At 40.3% G+C, this 17,800-nt stretch overlaps 1 protein-coding gene across 1 annotated transcript in view; it reads right to left on the bottom strand.

Moving 5' to 3' along the window:
- PITRM1 (pitrilysin metallopeptidase 1) overlaps positions 1–10,602 on the bottom strand; it is a 31,010-nt gene extending 20,408 nt beyond the window's left edge. The window contains exons 1-12 of the mRNA XM_087778702.1: positions 10,457–10,602; positions 9,930–10,032; positions 8,994–9,100; positions 7,895–8,046; positions 7,342–7,456; positions 7,130–7,226; positions 6,557–6,717; positions 5,143–5,269; positions 4,331–4,419; positions 3,634–3,762; positions 1,176–1,289; positions 640–736 (exon numbers count right to left, since the gene is read on the bottom strand). Of these exons, the coding sequence (XP_087634828.1) occupies positions 640–736; positions 1,176–1,289; positions 3,634–3,762; positions 4,331–4,419; positions 5,143–5,269; positions 6,557–6,717; positions 7,130–7,226; positions 7,342–7,456; positions 7,895–8,046; positions 8,994–9,100; positions 9,930–10,032; positions 10,457–10,503 (1,338 nt within the window). The 5' untranslated portion in view covers positions 10,504–10,602. The remainder of the gene's footprint in view (positions 1–639; positions 737–1,175; positions 1,290–3,633; positions 3,763–4,330; positions 4,420–5,142; positions 5,270–6,556; positions 6,718–7,129; positions 7,227–7,341; positions 7,457–7,894; positions 8,047–8,993; positions 9,101–9,929; positions 10,033–10,456) is intronic.
- Positions 10,603–17,800: the final 7,198 nt, after the last annotated feature.

Raw genomic sequence — 17,800 nt, 5'->3', positions numbered from 1 at the left:
TGCAGAGCAGAAAAAAAAAACAGAGGACACTGGAGAATGGGTGGCAGCAGGAGGCCCTAATTACCACACTGACTGCAAATACTGCAGGTAACTCATTCCCAAATTTATGACGACTTGCAGATTTCTCAAAGACACCACATTCTGCTGTGGAACATGTTTTCCATAACAGCTTAGGTATCAAAATTTTAAGCCAAGGATTGAATTAGTGTACATTTTCACTTGTGAACCTTGAAATTAAATTATGGCAGTACAAGCCTAAATTCGATAGAAAAATATAATTCTTCTATTTGATTTTTAAAAATACACAGGCTTCTGGCCAAAACATACAGTTACAAGAGCCAGTATGGCACGCGTCTCTTACAGAAATAATCAGTGCTACTGCAATCATAGCTACTATTCAGGCAAAGACATCAGGCTCCCTGCCTGATTAAGTCATACAGTGTGGAGTCCAGCGATAGTTTGAAGGCTACTTAAAAGAAGGATGAAAAATATACATGAGAGGACAAAGGAAAAGCCCTTAAGTGAAAAGTTTTACATATCAAGAGCCTGCAAAATGACCCCATATTTCATACAGATGTAGACAGTAGATTTCTTATCCATTCCTAAAAAAACACCACACAGGCACACATACAGACTTACAGATGCCAGGGCAAGTCCAAAACTCGTAGACTGATGCTTCAGCTGGATTTCAATTTTGTGAAGTAGAGCTTCAATCCTATCTTCCTCAAATCCTTTCCTTTGGGAAGGGGTGATGAGAGAAGGAAATCATATCCATTAACATTAATCACTTTAAGTGAAGTTATGAAAATGAATTATAACATTGATAAAGGAAGCATTACGTCTTCCAAACTGAATTAAAATTGATATGAAATAATCTTATCATGCTGTGTCATTTAGTGAAACTGCACTAATATCATTAAACTCCTGAAGGTTATGCTGATGAATATGCTACAATAGAGGAAGTTAGCAGATACAAGTTTTAAGAATATTGAACAATATTACTGCTTCTTTGGTGCATTTATTTTAATATAACTAAATTTTTAAGGCATGTTATATATATGTCTGTATTATTACATGCCTATATATTATAATGTTATTAATATCTAATTGTAAAAGACAATGCATGTCTTGTATGAAAGAACTAACAGTATTCTCAAAAATTTAGCATTACTCACGCAATAACTTCATCAACTGTTCTAGCAATTATCTGTTTCACAGTATCAATGTCTCTCTCAGCAATACCCTGTAGACCCACACTGAAATAAGCTTCTCTTGTTGAGCCATTAAACCTAGAATAAAACATATTCAACTCAGTGACAAGTACTAGAACTTAAACATTAAAACTGCCAGCAAAGGCAGAAGGGGAAAAACACCCGTAATTTCTACATACACACACACAGAGGATTTTAAAAGCTAGATAGAAAGAAAAATAATTACCAAAGAGGCAAGAAATGGAACTTAAAAGCATTTTTTTGTTCAATTTCAGTAGTAGTAGCGCACTGTTAAGAAAACATACAGTATATGAAATTAGAGAAAGAAAAACAGTTACAGAAGAAAAGCCGGTCTTTTCATCTTCCCACTCATCTGTAAGTACTTTCAGGTAAAGAAGTCTCTTTTTCTAAGGTGAAAATTTTAGCTGCCTGTAATGCCAAACACACACATTCTACTTAAGCAGGTGAGTGGAATGGTACTTTTAAATTTGTACTTTTAAAGTAGTATTTGTAAAGTAAGCAGTGAAGGTGAAGTGTTCCATGCTTGTTGCAATTATTTTCAATAGTACTTAAAAAAAAACTGTAAAGATAATTTTGTTCAAGCTGTCAGGCAGGGTTAACCACAAGAAGTCATCTTTAGAGAGACAAATTGACATTTGCAGAAATATGGAACACCAAGCAGTTTGAATCAAAGCCAACAAACAAAAAGCAATAGGTGTTCATCAACTCTAAACATTCACTATTTCATGTCTAAAAAACACAGAAGGAATTCAGTAACAGACTCAGATGTTGAATTCTGGAATACTGATCTCTGGACTCAACTATTCTAGCCCAATTCATCAGCACAGTCACTAAGGCAAATTAAACCAACTCTCTGCATGGTTCAACACCATATTAATACAGTCAACCTGGAAAAGGTTCAGCAGACAAAACATACAACTGAACCACTACTTCAGTGTCTAAAGATGAATTTCTTCTGCCATGCCCTGTGATATTAAGATGTCTGCATGGCACTGGCATGCACGACACAGGACTCGCAGGAAACCCATGACTTCACATAGAGACAGTGAAAGCCAGGCAGAGTACCCTAAGGCATTAAAATCATAGATGAGTATATTAAGGTTTCCCACTCAAACATCTGAGACAGCTAGTGGAGACAAAGGCCTGATTTTTGTCATCCTCAAGTCCAAAAATCAGTCAGATGAATCATGCCCTGAAAGTGCTTCTTTCTTTCTGCTGACAATAAAGGCAAACTATGATAAGCAGTTGAGCCTGTAGTTTGGTGAAGACAATCCACCTGCCCTTGGTCTGCAGCGCAGAGCCAGCTCAGAAGACTGGCTGCAAGAGCTACAGTCTGAATAAGTGAGTGTTGGCAGAAATACCCTTTTATATGGAGGTGATGGCAAGTTAATGGTGGCTAACTGCACAAAAGCACATTTGTGCCAAACCTACCTACTACTAAATCACAGAATTAAAGCAAAAAAGCAAAGATAACACAGTACAGAGAAGAGCTAGAAAACTCTTCTGAGTAATACTAAATGGCCAAGATGAAACCCCCCAAGTAAATTACGGCACTGAAGGTGTACCATGTTTATCTACCCATTTTTCTTGTTCATAAGCTTTAAACAGTACAACTTCATTTAAACTAACATAATTTTTATCGAATTATTTTGACGAGCTAAAAATTACACTTGAGAATGCTTTATAGTTCATGAGTAGAAACTCTTAAGATGTTTTAATATTAAAATAAGATTATTCTGGTGTAAACTGCCTGCACGAGAGATGACTTCTCCCAACTTAATAGTGGTTTGTAACTGTCATGGTTTAACCCCAGTCGGCAACTAAGCACCACACAGCTGCTCGCTCAGCCTCCCCGCCACTCCCAGTGGGATGGCGGAGAAAATTGAAAAGAAAAAAAAAAAAGTAAAACCCGTGGGTTGAGATAAAAATAGTTTAATAGGACAGCAGAGCAAGAGAAAATAATAATGATAATGATAAAAGAATATACAAAACAAGCAATGCACAATGCAATTGCTCACCACTCGCTGACCAATGCCCAGCCCATCCCTCAGCAGTGACCGCTGTCCCCTGGCCAACTCCCCCCAGTTTACATACTGAGCATGAAGTCATATGTTATGGAATAGCCCTTTGGCCAGTTTGGGTCAGCTGTTCCAGCTGTGCCCCCTCCCAGCTTCTTGTGCACCTGGCAGGGCATGGGAAGTTGACAAGTCCTTGAATAGTATAAACACTACTTAGCAACAACTAAAACATCAATGTGTTATCAACATTATTCTCATACTAAACCCAAAACACAGCACTATACCAGCTACTAGGAAGAAAATGAACTCTATCCCAGCTGAAACCTGGACAGTAACTTTTCTAATATTGTTTATAGTGATGAAATGTGAATTGCAACACTTACCCAACATCAGGAGAAAAATCTGTACCAACACCAGATTCAATTAAGGCTTTGTAAAAAGGAGAATTTGGTCCGTCAACCAACAGTGAAGACAACAGGTTTAGCGTGAACGTTTCAAAAGTATCTGTAATACTGAAGAAAAATTAATAGTTCTTAAAAAACATCAAGCTATGAATATGAGACACCCAGCATCACTGAGTTAATTTCAGAAGAATTACTTCTGTAAAACAATGTAGCGGGAGCAAGGGAGAAATAATTGTCAGTCATGAACGCTGCACCAAACCCTAGGGAACTAAGAGAGTTCTGCGTATTTCACTTATTATAACTAGCAGTAAAGTAAGTTAAGTTAGGCTGCAAGGGTTGATAAAGTTAGTAGTAGGGTCATACAGAAAAGCTTGCACGTGGCAGGAAACTGAAAGACAGGAAGCCAGCATTCCCAAAATGTCTAATCCACTGAACAGTTCTCTAAGATAATGGCTGATGTTCCTTATGTCTATCTGCTAAAGAAAAAGACAGGAAAAATTCCGCTTAGTAATTAAACTTTCATTTACTAACAGAGTATTTCTCTAGCTTTCCCATGGCATTATTTAACTTACAGATGACATTTATGAAGAGGGATTGGGGGACATGAAATATGCCTGCATCTTGCTTAAAGTTTGAAATAAGCCTTTGATTCAGAATTTCATTTTGATACACTTACTCTGTCAACAAGTAGCTGACGCTGACAGTTGTCTGCTTAGAAGGATCAGCAGCAAATGAGTCTAAGCCACATGTTACACTGTGTTCTCTCTGTAAAGTATAATAAATACGTTTGATGCAGACGAAAAACTCAGAGCAGAAGTTACAAATAAAAAAATTACTGCTTGCATCTTCATAGCATCTTCCTTCCAAAGATTTCAAATTTTACAGATACTCATGAGCAAGTTCAATATTCATAACTAAATACACAAACACAAGATATCATGAAAAATGTAAGTCATATCTCAGTTTTTACAAGTGGAGAAACAGAAGAGCTGATCAAGAAAATCTGGCCATAATTAACTCTCTGAGCTGGGTTTCAAAGAAATGCTTAAGGTTCTGGACAAGCCAGGGAAGGAAGGGGTGAGGAGAATGGAAAAAAGTTATTTCTGACACCAATGTTTGGAATTTTAGTTACCATTAGAGGGCATATTTCCTGACACTTAACTATCAGTTTTTGTATAAGTAGCTCTAAACGCTTTCCATTAATAAATGCTTCAATGCTCCAAATGTTGAGGGACTTGAAAACTGGAAATAAGAAAAAGAAACAACTGGACGCAATCATTACATTACTGAAACTCAAAGAAAATGTAGTTTTTCCCTTGCTTTAACCAAAATTAAAAATACTTCAGCTCATTTACACACAAACACACTTCTAAACAAAGTAACTCCAGCAGGCTGGGCTAAAGTGTTAACCTGTTATATTCAGTTTCTGCAATTCCAAGATTGGATGTGCACTGTTTCTCTTTGTTTCAACTTATTTTTTTTACTTACAGGCTTCTCCCAGAATTTCTGTTTTGGGATGTCAGTATTTGATTCAATTCTTTCAAATTTTATCAATGCCTCCTCATGTATTTGTTTCAAATGTTGCTCCAGTGGAAAATTACCGTAAGTGAAAAATCTGCATTTCAAATGAAAGCATTTGGGATTAAGCATCAGATTTTACATTAAATTTACAGTAACAGGTTTTATTATATTCTGAATTTCATGTGATTTCCAGTGACTCAGTTAAATCTAGAAGGGACCATGCTTTGTAAGGCCCCTAGGTTAAAGGCCCACCAGTTTGCCATACACATAGAACCCCTGGATCTGCTGGTAGAATTCCATAACATTTATCAGCTTCTCTTTTATGCTCTGGAGCCCACAAAAAAAAATATAATTTGTTTAGTTGCAGCAATATACAATGTTCCAAGAAAAAATATTACTAATTGAAGCCAGAAGCCCAGTGCTCTAAAGTTTTAGAAGACAAAATTCTTATGGTCCTCACACATAATGTATAAAATACGATGATCTCAACTGATCTATACAACATGGCTCTGTTCTGCGGGTCAGTCTACCAAAGCACACTCCCATACCTACCAGAAACACTGCTGACTTCCACTGGATTAAATATGAGGACGAGGTATGTCTCAGGTAAATGTTATTCCCTAATTAAAATCTAAACACAGGTACAATAGAATACTTGGGATGATGAGAAAAACAAAGGATGATAAATTCACTATCATGACAGGAGTTGATGTTCCATAAGTGAATTAATCATACTAACAGATTGACCGCAAAATCACTTTAGAAGAAACAATGATACTATAGATCTCCCTCCTTATCACCTTCAAATTTTCAAACAACATGACTTTTAGCAGTACCAACAGAATTAGTATCTGACTCAAATGGATATCCATTATTTAGAACCTGATACAGTAATGTGCGATTCAGGAGCAAATAAACAGCCGTTCATGCGTGACTTCTTTTTATAACTTTTAATCTGTGTTGACTTCAAGGAGGATAGGAACCCCTAGACTCATCGGCATTACTTGTATCGTAACTCCCTAACATTACTGCCAAATACTTATTAGTATGTTGCATTTCCCCCCAACCCATATGAGTTCAAGTTAAATCATCCGTAAACAAAAATTCCCAGAACAAATCCTCATTAGCAACCGGGCAGATGCACTCTAGAAAATCAGCCACCTCTCTTTCAGTAGCCCCTGCTTCCAATTCACCCTTCACTTTCCTCCAAAGAGCAAATTTCCTTGCTTCAATGCTGTCCTGGCTGCTGGTGGGCATAAATTATCTAAAGTTGCTGGACATAGGTATGGAAACACTGTATCACTGGTTTTCCCTCACAAAAATACGAACAGAGTGCTAACTGACTATATGACCTAGTAAGTTAGTCACAAATTTCAGATACCTGGAATTGCTTGGATGATAATGTGTGGCATGGAACTGTTTAAGCTGCTCCCATGTAAGATCAGGAATACATAATGGATCTCCACCAGATACTACACCATAAGTGTGATCAGGAAGGATTTTATTCTGCAGGTGCTGTGCAAATATCCTCTCATTATCTGTCTTAAGATGAAAACACCACATTTCAGTAAAAGTCATCAAAACACATTTTAAAAATAAAAGGTGCTCAATAATAAGACTTCAGAGCTCTAACTTAGACAAGAGCTTCTGCTCACATAAACATTTTGTTCTGTAGTCCCATGTACTCGGATAAAACTAGCTATGTTATCATGTCAATTTAAAAGAAAAGTCTACAATAAAATCCATTAGCAAGGTATTCTTTTACCTATAAACAAACTTTCAACAGGCTAAGTCTAAGAATAACCATGTAACAGATTGTTGACTTTACTGGGGACTCAAATTTCACAAAGGAGGAATGGAGATCTCTGGTGCAATAATGCCATTGATAACCTGCAGCTTAAGCCACTTCACCACATATAAGATCTTAAAACAAAAATTCACAAAAAAAACTTACAAATGCCCCTTTCATTTCATTAAAAACAACTCCTTTGAAGACTAGAGGTGTCTGAGGATCAGTTGGGTTCTCATGTTCCAACCTCCAACCTTCTTGCCTGAAAAAATTAATAACAGGAAATGTTCGGAGTTTGAAGGTTTTGGTTTGGGTTTTTTTTGTTTTGATTTTTTTAATTTAAAGTTTGCCTACATCTCAAGCTGTCCACATCTTACCAGAAATCTAGTTGCCGCAAACATGGAAAGAAAGCTGCATCCAAGTACACTGACAGGAGATTTTGAAAATCCTTGGGGTTTTGTGTTGAAAATGGATAGAGTGTGTAATCACTAGCTGCATATAAACAAACATAAAAAGATCAGAATTTTAGAAAGTCTGAGATGCATTTTGCCCTCATTTATTTTTAATCTCTCCTCCATATAAATAACTAGAAGAGACGAAACCTACTAAATGATACATATTTTTCCTGTGGAATACACAGAAGTTTAACACTGCAATTGTTTTACCATGAAAACTTTGCTTCTGCCATATATATAAATAATTAAATGCATTGCTGTATACTATAAAAATCCAGTTCTATTGGGACTTTGTAACTGCTGAATGAACAAGATCTATTTTGTTGCCTTGCCTTGTTAGCTTTTTAAGTGTCCCACTCACAACATTCGCACTTAATAATAATGGCTCTCCAAAGGGAAGTTAAGGGGAGGACAGACGGCTCTACTGCAATAAAACCTCATGCATTTTAAGTGGTATTATTTACTTTGGGCTCACCTGTGAATGCATTCATGAAAGTGGACAGCGACCTGTTTAACATTTTAAAGAACGGATCTCTGCAAGGATACTTTTGAGAACCACATAACACAGTGTGCTCAAGGATATGTGGGACCCCAGTGCTGTCCATGGGAGTGGTTCGGAATTGTATACTGCAAGACAGAGAGCACAGAGAGGAACGCAGTTATTTGTGATGAGAAGTCCATCGGCCGCTTATCTGCAGCTGAGATTTATGGGAACATTATCACTGTCTAGTAGCTAATGCGGCATACAGCAGGATGCAGAGTTATTGAGTTCTTAAGACTCTTGAGTGCTCAGTGACGTCTAGAGGGTGTACAACCTCTGCACTTCTATTTCTGAAGGTGGTATAGAAATTTTCAGCACATAACTAAACATTTCTTTTTTAGCCAAAAGACTCAGACAAAAACTTCTTGGAAGGTTATGGTAAAGAGAACTGTTTTACATCTTGCAACTATAAGGCAATTTATCAGAAAGTGAAGTTTTCGGGTCACCAATAGAGAAGAGATGATAATAAATTTGAAGTAGTTTAATGGAGAGCCACAAAGATGGTGAGGGGCTGGAGCACATGTCCTGTGAAAAGAAGCTGAGGAAATTCACCTCATTTAGCCTGGAGAAGGAAAGGCATCAAGGGGACTCAATAGCTGCCTTCCAATACCTACAAGGAGGTTACGATGAAGACAGATTCTTTGTCTCTTGTCCTTCCATCTCACAAATTATGCAACGTTCATAAACTGAAGCGAGGTTCCAACTTGATATTAAAGAAAAAAATCCCCACCATACAGACAGTCAAACATTGCGCACAGGTTGCCCAGAGAGGCTGTAGAATCTCTGTCTTTGGAAATTTTCACCTGGATAAATGTCTGAGGAACCTCATCTGAATTAAGTGCTGACCCTGTTTTGAGCAGCAGGTTGAACAATAGGCCTCATGACATCTGTTCCAAACTCTAAGGAAGTCCCACAAAGAAGGTACTACTGTCTTTGTTATCACAGAAAAATACAGCTATGAAGCTGGATTACAATTTATAAACCACAAGTTGATGCCAAGATGGAACGTGCTATACATATATTAATGTTTTACCTGAATAGATTATTGGAGTCCTCTCGAGCCACATGTAAATATCTGGCTCCTGTACTGTCATGACTAAGCTTCACTGCAGTCAGGAACAGCTCAGGAACAGCTGTCACCTGCATCGGAAGAAAACATCTGTATTACAGTGTGACTGCAACTAGGTCAAATAAGTCATGGATGATACAGCAATGATCAGTTTGTTGATCCTGAATATAATACTGGCATATACAGTATTAAATAAATTCTTTGTTCCTGTGGTTTGTGGGGGTAAAAAAGAAGTATGCAAAGGGAAAATAAAGTTAAAAAACAATTAAAATACACTACAAAGAACTATGCTCTTCTGATATAGCTATTAAGACCAGAACAATTCAATCAGAAATACAAAGAGAAGGCACATATTCAAATGGCAGTGGTTAGGGCAACAGAAGAAAAATCAAGGAACCCAGTTCTACCACTAGCTCTGTGGTAGAACTTTCTGCAAATTACCTTTACTCTCTGCTTCTACTTTTTTCTTTAAAAAAGTAAAAAAAAATTCCACATACTATTTCCATTGCAGGTTCTTAACAAAGGTATTAAAAGCAGCTTAGGAGGTAAATTATTACTTGAATGTCTTCCATAAAACAGTGAAGTTCAGGTATCTGTCAGGACTTTTAGAAGACCACACTGAACGCTCAACGTCTGTAGTGGACACACAAACTCCTGGGTGTGTTATTTATTCTACAAGAGTTAACTCCCTATAGGAACATGTGTTAATGTTACCTAAAGAATTTGGTTGCAGAAGGATAACTACAAGTAACTACTGTATCATTTTTTTTAACTGACCACTCAAAGCACCCATGCAAATATTTAGTGTGTAGACTCCCAGCCTCACTTAGGCGCTTTCCAACCAAGGGAAGATTCATCTATACAAACACAGGGAAAACGTCAGCGAAGGGCGATGCTCACCTGCTTTACAGTGAACCCATGGATTTGCTCGCCTTCCCTGTACCGCAGCGCTCTTTCATTAGCGGAAACGCTCTTCCACCTCCATGACTTCTGGTTCACGGACCTGCAACAACACTTCCCTTTCAACAAACACGTTCCCACCAGCGGTGCCACAACAGCGACCGAGACACCGGCCCTCAGCCCCGCGCTGAGGGACGGAGCCGGGGAGGGGGGCAGACGAGGAGCACGCAACGGCCGGGCCCCGGCTCCCGCCGGCCTCCCGCAGCGAGGAGCTGCCCTTCGGGACCGGGCCTCCCGCCTCGGGCCTTCCGCCAGGCACACGGCACGTCGTGCCCCGTCCCTCGGCTGAGCGCGAAGGAGCCGGCTGCAGCGCGGAGCCCGCCCAGGCCCGCGGCGGGGCCCGGGGCAGCGGAGGGCGGGCCGCCACCCCCGGCGGAGCGCCGGCAAAGGGGCCGGGGCCGGGCAAGGAGGGGAAAGGACTGGCGGGGTCCCCCACCCGCTCCCCCCAGCTCCCTCCCGGTCCTCACCGGCCGCGGCTCAGCAGCCCCCCGGCCGCCCGGTAGCGGCTCCACATGGCTCAGCGCCTCGGCAGCGGGACGGGCCGCACAGCCGGGCAGGCGCAGGCGCCGCGGCCCCCGACCGCATTGGCGGCGGCGTGAGGCTCCGCCCGCCCTTGCCGCCGGCCCGCCCTGCGCTGAGGCGGCCGAGCGGGGAGCGGGACCGTGGCGGAGCCCGCTTGCCCAGCTCGGGGGCGCGCTGAGGCGGCGGCGGGTGCTCGGCCCCCGGCGGAGAGCGGCCTTGGGGGCGGCGGGCCCCTCAGCGGAACGGCGGGGCTTGGGGGGGGGGGGGGGGGCGGGGAATACAACCCCAAAACATTCGACTTTTTGGGGAGGATTGACCTTGGGGCAGGGGGGGAATCTCTTGGAAATGTCTTGCTTCTTCAGGAAGTTCCCAGGAAAATCAAAAGCTGTGTTGGTGGTAAAGGGAGTGACCTTCGAGTGAGCCTGTTGTTTGCTTTTTCAAATTAAAAAATCAACACCCGAGATAAATGTGTTTCAAGGACTGTGTCTTTCCCTGCCCATGTCTTGCCAATACATCTTAATTTTTTTTTTTTAATGCAAAGACTTCGTGAGGAAAATGAGCCAAGTAAACAGGAGTAAGTGGGGAACAAAACCAGGCTTTAATCCTGCAATTGTGTCTGTGTGTGCAGAGCCTTTATCTGCTGCCCAAGGCCTTTCACACAGGGACGGCACGGTCCAGATAAGCTAGCAGAGGCCTAGATGTGCTTCTCCCAGTCAATGTCGTAACAGGGACCTCAGTGAATGTCGTTGTACCCACCAGGAAAGTGCTGGTACGTTGCACTTCCACGCCTAGGCTTTTACTCCTTCCATTTTGCAAACTAATCCAGTTTTTAGGTAGTAACTTGATAACTGATTTCACATCACACGTTCATGAGGTCTCCCAGAAGGCCAGTGTCTGTGAAGTATGGCCACCAAACTACCAATCCCTCGTTCCTGAACGTAAGAGCCCGATTATCTATTTAGACATAAGAGGCCTGATGGGAAAAGCGGAGGCTACCTGGGATTTTAAACAAAACCAGAGTGAACAACAGGTGCTCAGCATGTCCCACGCCGCTTGTCTTCAGTTCTTTGGCTATGATGCCTTACTGAAAAAAATGGAATTTAAAGTATCCTGGGAATGTTTGTCTCTCCCATCTCTGACCTCTCCCTCCTCTTCGCTGTCTGGCATGCAGTTGTCTGCCTCCCGCTGCTGCCTGTGATCAGTCACGTTGGGGATTTTATGATCCTTGCGTGATGCAGCCCTCTCGCTGCCCTTCTGCCCTCCCCGCCCCTGCAGCCAGGCACACTGCCCTAAGGCACACCGTCAATCTCCCCGCTAGCTGCATGGCTCCTGATCGCTCCAGCGCCTTTCATTTCCTCCGTTTTTCTCCTTTGTGTTTTCCATGTAGTTTTCCCATTTCATTAATTTTTAAATTAAATGAAAAAGCCAATAACTTGCTGTAGTTGAAGTCGGGATGTTGTGCATTAACCTATATAACCTGTCATCTGTCTTAATTACATATCTTTCTCACTCTTTTTTAAGGAAAAGATCCAGTAACTTTCATGTAAAGCTTAGATGATGGGTACTAATTAATGCAATTTGTTTGCTCCCTATTTTCATTATACCTGATTTCCTCCCTGCCTTCTACCATGTCACCTCCTGTGTGGTTTGTCCTTTTTTCTGTGTTTCTTTCAGATTAGATCCAAGTCACACCACTTCGATAGCAGCTGCTTCCAGTATATGTTTCTTTTCAGTATATGTTTCTTTTCAGTATATGTTTCAGTATATGTTTCCAGAAACTACATGTTCCTAACACCATGAAGAACCAGTCCTGATGGGAACTTCTACATTTTTTCAAGCTAAAAACAAACAATGACATAAACATACAATGAACGACGTTCTCAAAAGAATAAACATATGAAAAAAGTACTTCTGAGACTCACAGTTTACACTGCATGGTTCAATTTTCAAATGTTTCTAAATATTTTCATATACTTATGGTTTATTATTAGTCACAACATGGTTAACTTGCAGCAATTTTTATTTTAAAAGACTATGCTGGATTTTCTGTTGACTGTTCAGTTCCTTAGTTTTACTAACAGTTCCCTAATTTGACCATAAGCTACTGTCTCTTTTTACAGATTTCTTGTCATCAATATTTAGTTTGCTTCATGGTTTATAACATTCATCTTAATGGAACATCAGGCTGGCATTCTGCTGCAGACATTTATTTATTTTTAGTTGATGTTTATATTGGAAGGATGATTTACTGGCTGTCTGTTTTCATATCACTGACATAGCGTTTGACAGGCAACCTTTCACAAACTTAATCAATCTGAGTGGGCAGAGTTTCAAAATACATCAAACATCATTCCTAAACTTAAATTTAATCACAAAGTGGAAGTATTTTATACTACCCCTTAGACAACTTTAAAATACTTTTTCTTTCTCCTGCTATTGTCTTTGATGTGTTTTATACATCAGAGCTTTTCTTCTGGGAAATGGAACAGAAACTGATCTGTTATACTATTTTTTCTTTGTTTTCTTGCTCTGTAAGATTACTGCTGCACTGGTAATGTAAAAGCAGTACATTATATTCTTTGTGAATGTACAGGCACACAAATGTGTATATACATATATATATATATATAATTTCATAAACATGACTTTTGCATCTTAAGAAAAGGATAATTCAGAAAAACCTCACTGCCATGTGAAAGCATAACACCTATAAAATGATCTTGGTCGATTTGTCTTGATAAATCACATAAAACTGTTTGGATTCCCATGACCAGATCTTGCTTTCAGTTATTTAGTGGCAAATTCTATGTAACTGCAATTACTTCAAAGAGCTTTTCCACTGATGAAAATTAGATGACAATTTAATCCTCAGTGTTTGACCAGAGAAATACCTTCACTTAGTGTTATTTTCCTTCAGAAGTTTTTATTTTCAATCGCTTACAAGTTTATCCAAAATAAATATTTGGGCTAAAGAGTCCCATGCCTGCACAAGCTGTTTCTTTCAAAAAATTCAGCTAAAACTGTTCAGGAATGAAAATGCTATTTTGTGTTTAACTAAGAAGTTTCATTCTTTATCCTCTGCAGCAGAGGTTTTTCCCTCCCACTTGTCAAGTGCTTCTTTTCTTATCTTCATGGACAATAAGGCCCAAATTTTGTCAAGTTAAAATCTCTGAAAAATACTTAGTAGATGCTTGTTACAGCTGGAAAACTATATTTTCTACGGTGTCCCCTACCAAGCATGCTTGGATCTCAACATTTCTCCCTGCACAGAGCATAGACTGCGCCTGCACCTTTCTTCTAGGGCTAAAGATAATAAAAATTATTTCCTCTGTGACTGCTTCACCCTCCCAGGGGAGAGACCAGTGATTTTCTGCACAGCCCTGTACTACATGTTGTCAGAAGCAACGTAAAACTCCTTATGAAAGTCAGCAAAAGTTAAAGGAAAAATGGCTACACTCAAGGTCTACTGAAAGATACAAATTTAAAGGGGATACAGTTAGGATGTCAGAAATTGTGCTTTGTCAGTGGACAAAATAACGAGGATACTGTCTGCCTGGCAGCCCTTTTCTGAAGGCCATGAATAAAGTCTCTGTGAAGGGCATTCATGACAACGGTGTGGCAGCCGGTGAGTTGAGAAGAATGAACTATCAAGTCCCAGATGCCGGCCCTCCTCTTCCCCGGCTCCCTGCGTGCACCACCCATCATCTTCCTTCCACCCTTTCTCTGCCTGAGAAAGGGTCTGGCGAGAACAGGTCTTCGAGAGGATGTGAGCATGACCCCAGCTTCAGCTGTATCTTGAACATCACTGAACCCTACTAGTAGCCTTTGCTTCTGTATCATTTTTGTTTCCAAAATTATTTATTTGCATTCCTATTTTTAAGTGTATTCTCTTCAATAACAAAACATTAGCAAGCCAAGGGTTTTGCCTCACAGGTGTCAGCCAACATTCAGCGAGGCACTGAAATCAGTATTTTACAAAGCCATGCAGAGAGAAAAGTTTGCTAGGCCTCAGCACACCTCCTGATTTACTCCGTCTATGTTTTCTTCCAGACAAGATTGCAAGTAAGAGGCAGAGACAGAAGCTGATGGTTGTGCTGCCGCTGTTTTCCAGCTTCCTTCCTACCCTCACAAACACCTGTTTAGCCTGAAACTAAGACTTGGGAGTATCCCAGAGATTGTCTGCCCGTTAGCAGGACTCCTGTCAGTGGCAGGTGGAAGATTATCAAATGCATACATGGTAGTGTGAAAGAGAAGGAAATGTTCCCCACAAAGATTTTACAGTAGAAAACAACATGAAAACTGAGCACAATTTTCAGTGTGGTGATTTTTGGACAATTTATCTCAAAGAGATCCCATAAGGTGGAAATAGGCTCTCCACTGGGTTATGTCACCCCATGCAAAACTGGGGCTGGCACGTGCAGACCCTGTTTTGTATTGCACTGTCAGAGAACAGGATACCTCCCGTTGCTGCAGTTCTAGGAGCAGATTTGTTCCCAACCAGTGATTTGAGAGAAGGAAAAAAGGAAAATTGTGTGTCTTGCTAAAAGCCTGGGGTAATGTAGTATATCAGAAGTGCTTCTGTGTTTTAGGATTATCTTAAGCAGTCCAGAATACCTGGTTACAGTCAAGATGAAAACCTTGCTTAATAGTTTACATTTCAAAAAATTTTACTACCCTCCTTCACATCTTTTCCTGCATCTTTATTAAAAGATTTAAATATTTGAATTGCTTTCCCTGCTAACAAATAGTATGACAGAGGAATTCAGGGAAAGGAAGGAGAAAGGAAGGTAAAGGGGAGATAGGGGTTGGGTCAAGGTTGACAAAAATTATGTGGTTCTGGAATATTATGCATATACATAAGTGAGAAAAGCTAAAGTCACATCAATATTATTTGTAGGAAACAGGATATTAACAAAGGATTATCATTACCTGAAAAGTGTTGCTATAGAATATCACAAATGTAGGAGTGGAAAGTTGCTCAACACCTCAGTTTTGCAGGGGTTAAGCAGAACTTCATTGCACAACTTGTTGTGTGCTGTCTCCAAATTGCAATTTAATGCTATATTCAAACTCTGTACGAGTCACCTGTTAACGATGACAGCTGAAGGAGTATGAATCTCGGGGGTAACAAAAACAGTGAATTAGCAAAGTGGCAGCATTTTATTCCATAGAGTATGGCTTAAAAATTTATAACTTACTTATTTTCTAAGGCGATTCTGTTTGGAAGGACCTTCCTTTGCTGGTTGCTTATAGTACCCAGAAATACTCAGCTGCGTGGCTTACATATTCTTATCAGTCTTTTCATTCATCCTTTTACAAGCACTTGGTAATATCTCCACTTTAACCATTAGTAATATTTCTTGCTGTAGAAAGATAGCCGTAACACAGGTAATCATGAGTTACATCAGAGTCCATTTTTGCCCATGGAAGCAAAACAAAAGCCTGACTGCTGAGAAATTCCGCTGTTGTTGTCTCAGACCCATTCATAAACTATAGTACACAACACCAAGAAGAGGATAAACAAGTTCTTAATACTGCAGAGTGATCCACATTTTATGAGTTTTAGCCTTAGTTGGGTTATATTTCATTTCTTAACTTCTTTGTTGCACCAGAGTGAGACAAGCCAGAATAGAGATTAATGCTGTGCAGATGTGGTCTCTCACATAGCTCTAAGGTACCTCAGTCTTGCTCCTGTCACTCTGTTGACAGAGAGCCTTTATTACGTCCTTACCAGTGCAGATACACATAAGATACAGGCCAAAGCATACTCTTTGTGTGTGGGAAGAACAATGTCTGTGTAAAGGAGTTGTGGAGTTTATGTAGAGTTAAAGGTTTAATTTAAGTGAGCTCACTGCCCATATCTGCAAAACCATATGCTAGATCCTGTGGAGCTGCAGTAATGGAAAAAACATGGAACGTATGCCTCAGTTTAGTACAAGTGAAATGTATTTTGAGAAGAGGTGGGATCTAGTCCATGTCTGATGCTGTCTGGAATAGTCAGAAAATCACTCTGCATCTGTTTACATTTCAGCTGCCACATGCTGGAAAGAATTGTTTCTTGTTATCTCTTACCTTTCATTTTTGGGGGAGGAGGGAAGGAAGAGAAAAAATATTTAGCCCTCAGATTTCTTGCATTTTTTTACATACTTAAGTGTCAGGGTAGCAGGGCATCCCCATGATAAAAAGCATCTTCTAACTGCAAAGCCAGAGAAAGTTCATAGAAATTAAGGTCCACACTTGGCCCTTGGTCTCCTCTGGTCCCTATGTGGCACTAAGACATAGCTGTGGGGAGGGGAATTCCAGTTTAAATTACCTGAAGTAGTGAGAGATCTGTAATACGGCTTACTGGAGCAGTGACTTTATGATATGAAACAGTGCAGCATCCCCTTTGTGTGGGAAAAGGGCCTTGAAGAAATCTGAGGGTGCAAAGCCCCAGGATTAAGTCAGAGGGTTGTGTAAGGTGATGGCAGCCTAACCCAGTGAAGTCTTATTCCAGTTGCCTTTCAGAAGAGGTCTTTGAGCAAACTGTCTCTATAGTCTTACCGAGATTTTGTTTCAGGACTAGGTTATTCACTCCAAAAGAGAGCCTGAGAGTAAATTAATGTTTATGTGATCTGAACCATCAGGGGATGATGTAGCCAGGGTCTGTACTGCAACAGCCAGAGGAGCAATTCTTTACTGATCTTCAACTTTCCATATTCGAATGCTTGTTTGAACATCTACTGTACTTAGCTGGATGTATTCTGACATGCTAAAGTAGCAGTGACAGTGGAAATGCTGTATTTGCATCTCTGACTACTTTAGGTATCGGAAGTTTGTTATGTGAAGAGAGAGGTGTTCAGACAAGTTGTCCCATGACCAGCAGGCATAACCAAATATTGTTTCTTGTTGGCTACATCCATTACACTGAAGTAAAGCAATTCCCCGCTATCTACCCCGAAATTGCGATGCCCTCAGGAGCCTCTCATCCTTACTATAATTTTTCATTGCCTGTGCCAGCAATGTAAAATCATATGCTGTAGCTGATTTGGAGTGATGCATGGACAGATTGCTCAGCAAACTGAACATATAATGGATGGGCTCTTCCTGCTTTTCCCTCATCTGAGCGCTTAGGTTTTTCTGCTGCTCATCTGTCTCTTTTAACAAAACATGGAATTTAATATCCTTGGGACTTCTGCTCTCGTCAGGTTCCTTTGCAATTAGTCAGTTGGTGGAGGAGAGGGGGACTCAATGATAGACAGGAAACGCATGAGCTGCAAGTCTAATTTTCTTAGAAAACTTAGATGTAC

This window comes from Nipponia nippon, unplaced genomic scaffold (genome assembly GCF_047370975.1).
Source record: "Nipponia nippon isolate SJK-2023a ecotype South Korea unplaced genomic scaffold, ASM4737097v1 scaffold_1, whole genome shotgun sequence".
In the NCBI taxonomy this organism is placed as follows: Eukaryota; Metazoa; Chordata; class Aves; order Pelecaniformes; family Threskiornithidae; genus Nipponia; species Nipponia nippon.
The sequence above is the reverse complement of the archived record's forward strand: the minus strand, read 5'-3'. Positions and strand labels throughout refer to the sequence as shown.